Here is a 10,698-nt window from a genome sequence, read left to right as displayed (position 1 = left end):
ATGGAAGAACAAGAGCACCTAAGGGCAAATACAATATAGTCCTACCAAAATATAAAAATAACAGAGAATAGATATCATATATATACACAGTGACCAATTACGAAAACAGAGCCAAAACCACCAGTCAAGTCAATCCATCTCCCTCTCTTCATCCCTAGTCCTTGACAAATAGATATCTATCTAACCTATCCTGTGCCATTTGTGCCAAGGCTTTCATTCTCTCTCTCTGTGGATATATCTTTTAGCCTTTTGTATGCTACAAACACCCACACCCACGTAGATCAGAGAACAATAATAACAATGAGAAAACCTTGTTGTGACAAAGAAAGCATCAACAAAGGTGCTTGGTCCAAGCAAGAAGATAAAAAACTCATTGATTACATCCGAGTTCATGGTGAAGGTTGTTGGCGTTCCATTCCCAAGGCTGCTGGTTAGTTAATTATGTATCTCATATTGCATTTTGTTCTTCTTACAATTCCGTTCCCCAGCTAGATTACACTACACCCAATCAATTAAGAGGCCAAAACTTTTAAGAGTGAGTTTGAGAAAAATTATGAGGGTTTATATAAATAACTTATGATGCTTATGATTTTTAAAAATTTATTTTGAAAAATTTTATGTAACTTATCCGATAAATTCTTTTTCAGTTATGATCAAATTATAGTATAAATTTCTTACATAAATAAGAGTTTATTGAATAAATATTTAGCAAAGTTATCTAAATGTTTCTGATTCAACTTATGGGTGTATCACTGTATCATAACCCATTATGCATCATTCAATATATTAGGCTTGCTACGTTGTGGCAAAAGCTGTAGGCTAAGATGGTTAAACTACTTACGACCAGACATCAAACGCGGAATCTTTGCTGAAGATGAAGAAGACCTTATCATCAAACTCCATGCCCTCCTTGGCAACAGGTAGTATAAGTACTTTAGTTATACATTCTTTCTCAACCTCTCACTCAGCCATTTGTTCTTATATATCATTGGTAAATGATGATAATTTCTCCCTGCGCATGTTAGGTAAGAAAATTGAGATTCAAAATTTTAAAAAATAATTATTATATGAAAAGCAATTAAATTATTTAATAAATAACATATAAGTATTTATAAAATATATATAACGTTTTTTAATTAATACTTTAAAGTTATTCACGTAGAGTAAATTTGTCTTTGATAAAAATATTTTTTTTAATATGATCATATCATGTTACTTATCAATATATATAAAAAATCAAATCCTATTATTGTTAAACAATCTTTTGTTAATGAATTTAACTTAATTCAGGTGGTCACTCATAGCTGGAAGATTGCCTGGACGAACAGACAACGAGGTAAAGAACTATTGGAATTCTCACATACGCAGAAAACTACTAAAGATGGGAATTGATCCAAATAACCATAAGCTACACCTAAGCTTACCACGTTCTCATGCTCTTGCTGTTTCTTCGGATGCATCATTATCTGAGTCCATGAACAAAGAGAATAAAGTCTCTTTCTACATATCCCGTGGTGCTGCCGCTGATAGGATTTCGTTCACAAAGTGTCTTGAAGAAGAAACAACAATTATTTCGTCACCCCCTTTGAATCTTGACCTAACTATTGCTTTACCTTCGCCTATGATTTGTGTTGTGGAAGACAAACCTGCACCGATTTCTGAGTCCGTGAAGACATGGGACATGGATATAGACCTTAATTGTTAATACTTCTTGCACTTGCCAAGAATGTTACCGGTATATAGTGCAAGATAGTTTAAGACCAAATAATGTTACCAGTTCAAGGATAGATGAGGATGACCGCAAGACTTAACATTATTTATTTCATGTGCATGGAAAGAAGTATCCTTGTGTATGATATGTCTGTCTGTCTAAGTATATATCTACACATATACGAGAATTTATACGCGCGCGCGCGCACATATATATATATATATATATATATATATATATACACTTGAGTTTCTTCCTCCCCTCTTGCTATTTGTATGTATAGGTAGAGTTTACAATATAAAAAGTTAATAAATAATATTTTTATTAAATTTATAGCATTTAATATTATTAGCATATTAAATTGTTGAGATTTTTTTAACAAGTTTTTGTATAAGTGGAAGGGTGGAAAAGAGGAGAAAAAAACGACAGAATAAGATTTAATTGTTGTGAAAATAAGAATAATAAATACATGTGGTTATAAAGGGTTAAAATTCTTAAAAATATATACATAATTTTTTTAGATGACCTTAATGCAGTTCATGGCGTGCTTGAGTTATATACTTGTTCAAGGGATCGGAATTCAGGCACTTACGGATACAGACAAAATAAAGCAGAAAAGAAAAAAAGAAAAATTCGATCAAGTACTCAATGAAATGCAGAATTTCCATTAAGGTTGGAATTAAGTAGCCTTTGCAATTTCCATTCAGTTTCTCCAGAGAATTCTATTTCAAGAGAGGTGGTTGTAGCTACCATGCAAAAGTTGTCTGATAGTAGCATTGTATTACAATTAAATGAATCTAGCTTCTAGGTATCTTTGTCCTTCGAATAGCATTTTGAAAAATAAAAAGGTACGAGCTACAATTATATTTGACAAAAGATACATGCCTATGGTCCTAACATTTTAGACCCTTCATTTAACGAATGTTACTTGAAGTTGAGTCGACGATCCTTCTTTACAAATTAATCTCTTGATTTATTTTATGTCTATATCAAAAAATGAAAATGAAAGAGAGAGAACTTAAAAAGTTTCAGCATCATTTCCCATTTCATGCACCCCAAACATTCTTTCCCATCTATATGCCAACACAAGAAGACAACTCGTGAATTTAATAAGCCATTTGGGATTTAACAAGGGTACAAGTTAAATTACACCAACCTCTTTAGTCATGAATCAAACTTTCAAGTGCTATATGTTTGTAAAATTTGGAAAGTGGCTTAGACAAACTTTTCCTGAGTCTTCGATCACATAATAATGAAATTATCACTTAATAATGAATGGTCAATTTGGTTAAGATGTCCAATTGATATATCCAACAATTTGGTAGAAATGATTTTCAACACCATACGCCTATCGAAAACAATTTTGGGATTTTCGGTACGTACAAATATTTTTCATAGTTATCCTTTCATGACGACATGAAGAGCATCTACCCTTCAGATGTATACATGTATGTAGTTCACAGGGGAATGGTGTCAATTTCTTTTCAAAATATTTCTCCTCTTCGTTTCGAAAATGACACTGCACCATAAATTACAATGAGTAATATCAGAATATTTTTTATAATACAACTCGTTAATTAATATATCATTAATAAAATTACAAATTTAAAAATAAATTAATATTATTTTAAACACTTACATCAACTAATAACTTTTTATAAAATAAAAAAAGATAACGTTTGAAAATTTTGATTGAATAAATTAATTTTACCAAAATTTATACATATAAAAATTTACTAAATACTTTATCATATTATTTTATTTTAATAAATAATATATTTTCAGATATATTATAAAAAATTATTAATTAACATAAATATCTAAGTTTATTAATTAATTAACATAATAATTTTTTTAACTTATATCAGTATAAGAATATCTTGTTATATATATATATATATATATAATTTTTTTTTTTCAAATAAGAGTCATTCTTAATTACGGCTTCTACTGTTTTATTTGTAATTTCGGAAACTTACATTACGCCGTACCATTTCAAGCGCTGCAAACAGTCGTCAGCCATGCATGCATTATAGTATTTGACTTTGAAATCAAAGACTGCGTATTTAGTTCAGCGAAAATGATTGGTTCAAACTATTCTATAAAATATAAAAACGAGTATGGAGAAAAGAAAAAAAAAGAGAGAGAAGAAAATGTTTAAAAACGAGATAAAAAGTGTAAAAAAAAAAAATTAATAAAATGACAAAAAATACTTTTTAATGCTGAAGATATGGATATAAATCGATAGATTATACGTGGCTGTTATTAATGGCAAAACTCGATCAAATATTTTGAGAAATTAAAACACATAATATTTTTTTGTATATTATAATATAATTTTATTAAGATAATTATATATGAAAATTATATATCTATTTAAAAAAATTATGGGGGGCATATCTCCTACCGTCCTCGAGAAAATTTGCCACTGGGAATTGTATTAAGACTTAATTCGTTATCCAATAGCAATCTTCAAATAAAATATAAGAAAAAAAAAAGACGTGAAAAAAAGATATCACTCCAGGATATGTGGCATGTTTACGGTAAACTGGTATTGCATTTACAAAGTACAAGTGTATCTACATAGTGCGTCAACGACGTTTAATTTCATGATATTTCAGCTTTTGACCAACACTTTTCTGACCTTACTTCTAGATGATTATTGATTTTTGTGCTGTTCGATCTAGATAAAGTAAATGTTAAAATTTTGTAAGATATTCATTAAAAAATATCATTAACAAACATTTTATTGCTATAATTGTTTATTTATTAGTTTAATAAACATTATTTTTCAGATATTGATTGATAAACCTTTTTTTGGGTAATAATTTGTAATAAATGATATAAATTTATTTTTCTTAAAAAAATAATGATATAAGTTATTAACTTCTAATTTCAACTTAAAAAAGAGTTGAAATTACATTGATTTAAACACAATTAATTAAAATTTATCAAGCATGTTGTATTATTTTTAAGCGAAACAGTTTACACATTTTAGTCAGGATTAAAATGTGTGTATAAAATATCATTCAAACACATTATAAAATTATTCATTAATTTGGAATGTATTCCTTTATTTAACAAATTTAGACAAAAGAATTCGTCACATCATGGTCAGTGACATAATGGTCTCAAGTCCTTCATTTTTTTTTCTTCTAAATATCTTTTATAAAAGACAATTGCATTGAAGTCAAAATATTCACATTATAATAAAAGTAACATTAAGATCCTGTTTGAGAAAAATTAAGTATGTATTACTTTAACTATCTCCTGTTAATTAGTAGTCCTAACTTCATCAATTACGGTTATGCAAAAGCATTTGACCTAACCTAATTAGCCAGATCTATGTTCATGCTTATCTACGAGTTATAATAAGGTCTCATGTACAAGATGAAAAATCGATGCTTTCGTGCCTATATGCAGATCTCTTTTTCCTCTTCTTACCATGTTTTCGACACAGTAAGAGGCAGATTTTCAAGTTCGGATAATCGAAGAGTGAAATTTCTTGGACCTAACTTATTGCATAATGAAACGGAGAAGACTATAACTACCATGCAACGTGATGAGTTGAATTGAATTAGTATGCAAATTGAGAGGGATTCAATTACCATAGGATAAGAAAATAATGCATTTAATTAATAACAATTGGAATTAGACCAAGACAAACTACTGAATTCTGTTATACCAGTCAGCATTCCACAAAGAAGGTCGATTTGCCGGCTTCCTTATATTATGAAATAATCACTTATGAAAATTACATTGCCAATGTCAAATGTTAATTGATACAAATCATTAATGGCACTCTCACTAATTAAGCTGATGAAAATCCGTTGACTCATTAACATATTCAAACTTCTATCTATTCAAAGCCAGCTACCATTCTGGGAAACTGTTTTGCATTGACACCCATATATTTGTTAACCAATTCAATTTGGTCGTTGTTTTTTTAATAATAATGGGTCATGCATATTTGTGCAAGCACATTTGTATCTCATATCATTAAATAATACGATAAAGCCATGTCAGAAAGAAATTGACAAAGTTTTTATTGAAATTAATCCGTGCATATAATTAATTATGATAAGTTCTTATTTAATATTCTTTTCGATTTTTTTTATAAAAAATAAAATAAAATATTATTTTTTATTATAAGAAACAAATAATAGATTCAAGATATATTAATTGTTAAATTTTTTTATACTCTTTTTTTATTAGTATCATTAAATATATAAATTACTAATTATATCATTTAATATCATAAATACTTTTAGAATAAAATTTATATTTATGAAAAATATAATAAAAATATAATGACATGAAATGATCTAGATTCAATTCCCAAAAGTATATAACTCCGTGCTATTAATCGGCAGCAGCAAGTTCCTCAACCCAATAAGAAGAGCATGAACTCAACCAAAGCACACCTACCTTGGTCATCTTCTAATATCTTCAGTGATAACTTCATGAGAAAGGGAGGATGAAAAGAAAAAAATAAAAGGGTTAAGAAAATGAAATGTGAAAAATCATCATAAGCTTTCTTAGATTAGAATGGCAGTTCAATACCATTTCAATATTCATTTGTTATGTTCGCCTTGAATTGGGATGAAAACGAAATGAAAACTAGAATGAACTTACTTATTGAATCCCAAAACTCATGTGTGTGAGATAAAAATTGAGGGAAATCAGAACAAAAAACACATGAACGACAATTCTAAAGTAATATTCCAATTTTATATTGCAGTATGTATTCTTCAATTCAAGCTACAAATAGATGAATAAAAGAGAGTGAGTGATCGCGTGGCTTATATTTAGGCTTAATTATAATTTTAGTTCTTATAGATTTTGATTTTCTATTTCAATTACTCACATTTGATTTTTTTTAGTTTTTTAAATATTCAAATTAAATTTTTCATCTAAAAATTTTATCCAATAAATAATGAAAATATGATATTTTATTAATTTATATAAATAAGTAAGAAAAATATATAAAATATTTAAATAAAAATATCAAATAAAATATATAAAATTTAATAAAAATGGGTGAAAATTTTAGTTTAAAATTTACAAAATTATAATTACTAAATGTGAGTAAACAAAATTTTAAAAATTAAAATACATATAAATTGAAATATAATAACCAAAAGTATAATTAATTTCTATACTTATCAACAAACGCCTAATAAATTTGAATTACGAGTACATTACAAGAGGGGAATGAAAGCTACAATAGTATATACAAACTAGAGCAGTATAATAAGATGCCCTCTTCCCCATCCTCCTTCTCTATATCTCTTTGGTATGGTTGTCTTTATTAATACCATGTCTCTTTTATTAATTGTTCACTTTTCATCTTCATTTCCTGTCTTATTAACCACAACAACCATAGGAAGTGAAAGGAATCTCAAAGGTTTGGTTGGCGGCTGCTCCAAGCTATAAACCCTCTTTTGCAGAAGTGATGATCTTTATTTCAGAAATTGTTAACCGAGTGTTGGTAAATAATAATTTATTAAATACAAAGTAATAATGAAATTAAAATATTATTTAATATTTTTAGAATAATGAATAGAATATATTAACCTCCGGTTTACAATAACTTTATTAAATTAACGCATCTAGAAATAAAGATTTACTAATATTTAATTTTTTATAAAAAAGGAAGAGGATAATGTGTTGTATATGAATGTGTAGGATTATTTAAATAAGAAAAAAAAAAAAAGCAGCTGTGAATACAAATTTGGAAGGCCGACAGAAGAGAACGTTCTGACGTAAGGTGTGAGCACCTCTCGGAAGCTGTTCAGAGACAGTATAGCAAAAACAAAATAAAAGGGGCAATTGAATATTGACGCCATTATCCATTCACAGTTGCCTAATGCTTACCATTCCCAAACTCGTGACGCTAAAAAGCGATTATTAGCATCAATAATACGGTGCGAGACTGTGTTCTGTCATGCCTAAGGGAAATCTTTTCCTTCTTTTTTTTTTTTCCTTAAGATTTATTAAACACTTTTTAAACAAAGCCACGTGTAAAATAAAAAATAAATCTTTATTTATTATTAACTTTAATTTAAATATTTTATGATAATTTTTGTTACTTTTCCCCCCTTAATATCTTTATGTTTATAAATAAAAAATACAGATAATGATGATGTGTTTTTATTTAATTAAAAAAGTCAAAATTTTAATTTTTTTTCTTCAATTTGCTTTCGCTTTACCGAAATAGACGATAAAAGAGTCGAATGTAAGGCGTACTTTAAAAGTATTATTAAAAGAAATGTAATAATACATATATAAAATTCAGCTATTTTTCTTTGTGAGATTTAGTTCATTATGTTAGTTGTGTCAGGGTTAATATTATTTCTGCTAATCAACTGCGCATGTCAGGGTTAATATTATTTTGTTGCAAAACATTTACACGTATTATTTTATATAAGCAGCTTCATCTGAAATTCTAAATTCAAATGATATTATATAGTTGACAAAAAAAAAAAAAAAACTCAAGCGATATTATTAAAATTGTTTGAATTTCAGTTTAGATCTAGTGGTAAAGAATCAGTTTATATATTAATTATTCGTATCACAAACATTTTATCGTAGAAATTGAATAAAAAACATGAATTCTCCCTCTTTTATTTTCAGTTTTTGACAATATCCATCGTCATCATCTGTCTCATAAACGCATTTCCTTGGACAGGTAGACAAAACATATATGAAAGGAATATAAAGGTAGGCCACTTCCTTTTCTTCTTTTCTCAAAAGGAGAGTACAATATTAAGATTGATTAAGATTGAAGGTTAGCTTGGCCTACCCCACAACCTTTGTTATAACCCAACCAAAGTAGAGTTTATCCCCTTATAATCAAAGTTTTCCCACTACTATTTACCATCCATATCACTATTCAATTTTTTAAAGGAAACCTCTAATCCTCTATAGTCTATACAAAGCAAAAATTCCACCAATTCACACATGCACATCCCGTAATTCAATTTTGATTTGGTCAACCTCTTACTAATACTAAGTAGTCACTAAAATATCCCTCCCATAATAGCAATATAAATACCCCCACAAAACTCGGTAAAGCTAAAACACGTACCATTTGCCAAATCAACCGAACAAAAAAATATCCGAAGAGAAGAGAAAACGTGAAGCTACGAATACCGAAGATGGGGAACACCATGGGAAGGAGTAAAAAAGCCAAGGTGATGAAAGTAGATGGAGAAACGTTCAAGCTGAAGACTCCAGCCAGAGCAAACGACGTCGTCAAGGAGTATCCCGGTCACGTTCTATTGGATTCCGAAGCGGTGAAACATTTCGGGCTTCGAGCCAAGCCTTTAGAGCCTCACTACCAGCTGAAGCCCAAAAAAATATACTTCCTCGTTGAGTTACCCAAGATTCAGCCCGAAGAGGACAAAACGGCACTGCCCAGGAGGGTGCGATCCAGTGGTATCCGCAGCATGAACGCTAAGGATAGACTCGAGCTCTTGATGCTCTCCAAACGCTCCGTTTCAGACCTTGCCCTCGTGAAGCCTCCCCTCAATCTGGGCATGGATGGGCCCATGAGGGTTAAGATGAGGCTCCCCAAGGCCCAATTGGAAAAGTTGATGGAAGAGAGTAACGACGGTTCTGAGGTGGCGGATAAAATCATTAGCTTGTACATGGGAACCAATGCCGGCGAGGGCGGCGCCGTCGCCGCGGCGGAGGACGGTGGCGTGAGGGTGGTGCACCATCACAATCACAAGCCACGTGCGGTATGTATTTCTTTTGTATTTATTTATTTTATTAATTATAATTATAATATTATAAATGATGTTCTTGAATCTTTGAAAGTGGTTTGAACTTTCGTGTGTGTTTGGCCGTTTGCGTTCACGAGCGCTAATTAAGCCGCGGCTTAATGCTGATGTCGACACACGCGAAAGGGCATGTGGTTGCGTAGACAAGGTCGTTTTCTTGCTGCGGATTCCAAGGGATTATATTTTAAGCGTTTATACTTCCGCTTCACAGCACAATATTCAATCTTTTATCGCCTTTTTTTTATAAAATTATTTTTTAAACATTATTTAATGATGCACAATAAAACTCGTATTAAGCCTAATATGTTTTGGATTTTAATTAATTACAGTTGCGTCTTACATGAGGACAACAATTACCAACTTTCTGAATCTAAGCCCTGTACATGTACATACAACTTTTGATATACTATGTGCTTGATTAGATTAGCTTAATTTTGTTAAAAAAATGAGTAAATTAACTTATTTGTAACATTGTTTATTTTATAGTGATTTTAATATAAGATTTGTTTGTTTTGATGATAATTTTTTATTTATTGTAAAAATAACAAAAATATTGCTTTTACAATTGAAGAATTAGAATTAAGAAAAATTTAATTTTGTCTTAAATAAAACCAAATACACTAGCAGGACAATGAAGTCGCTTTGAGGGAAACAAAGAGGATTTTGGAAGTTTATATAAAATCAAACACGCCATTAAAGAATAATTCCTAATTGATGTAGTATTACATGTGCAATCAATAATATTACTCGTCGTTTACCTATTATGGCCCTATAAATTCATAAAACAATTTGTACGTTATCGGCGACTTAGACTTGGTGAGTTAGTGTATTCAAATACCCGAGTTAACGGGGGAAAGAAAATAAAAAAGAACATTTCAAAAGTCTGTCTAATTAATGAATGATATTTGTAGTTTCCTAGTAATTCATTTTTATTGTGTTAATGTTCTTTCTTGAATGTAATGATTTTGCAGAAACGAGTGAGTTTCAGACCAGTGGAAAATGAAGAAATTGGTGTAGGAGAAGCTCCTCAATAGTTACTAGTCAATAGCCGTATTTAAGTAGAAGCAAAGCATGACCAAGATCCAAGGCAGAAGCAAGCTAGAGCAGTAGTACCCTACTGAAGCATGTTAATTTTGTTCTAAAATATGTAGCCCACTTTCTCTTTTTGAGATGAGATATAGATATGTATATATTTACATG

The 10,698-nt window shown here is 29.8% G+C and overlaps 2 protein-coding genes across 2 annotated transcripts; both read left to right on the top strand.

The window, feature by feature from the left end:
• The first annotated feature begins 300 nt into the window (after positions 1 to 300).
• Positions 301 to 1,705, top strand: LOC113846819 (myb-related protein 308-like). The gene is made up of 3 exons (XM_027475488.1): positions 301 to 430; positions 791 to 920; positions 1,291 to 1,705. The coding sequence occupies exons 1-3, from the start codon at positions 301 to 303 to the stop codon at positions 1,703 to 1,705; spliced, it is 675 nt and encodes a 224-aa protein (XP_027331289.1).
• Positions 1,706 to 8,841: 7,136 nt separating this feature from the next.
• Positions 8,842 to 10,544, top strand: LOC113848130 (uncharacterized protein At1g66480-like). Its single transcript, XM_027477519.1, has 2 exons — positions 8,842 to 9,456; positions 10,470 to 10,544. Exons 1-2 carry the CDS (start codon positions 8,872 to 8,874, stop codon positions 10,530 to 10,532), a joined length of 648 nt encoding a protein of 215 aa, XP_027333320.1. The 5' UTR covers positions 8,842 to 8,871; the 3' UTR covers positions 10,533 to 10,544.
• The last annotated feature ends 154 nt before the right edge of the window (positions 10,545 to 10,698 follow it).

The sequence above is a fragment of the Abrus precatorius genome, unplaced genomic scaffold (assembly GCF_003935025.1).
Source record: "Abrus precatorius isolate BTA unplaced genomic scaffold, Abrus_2018 Scaffold8, whole genome shotgun sequence".
NCBI classification, from domain to species: Eukaryota; Viridiplantae; Streptophyta; class Magnoliopsida; order Fabales; family Fabaceae; genus Abrus; species Abrus precatorius.
This window is presented reverse-complemented; position numbering and strand designations above follow the sequence as displayed.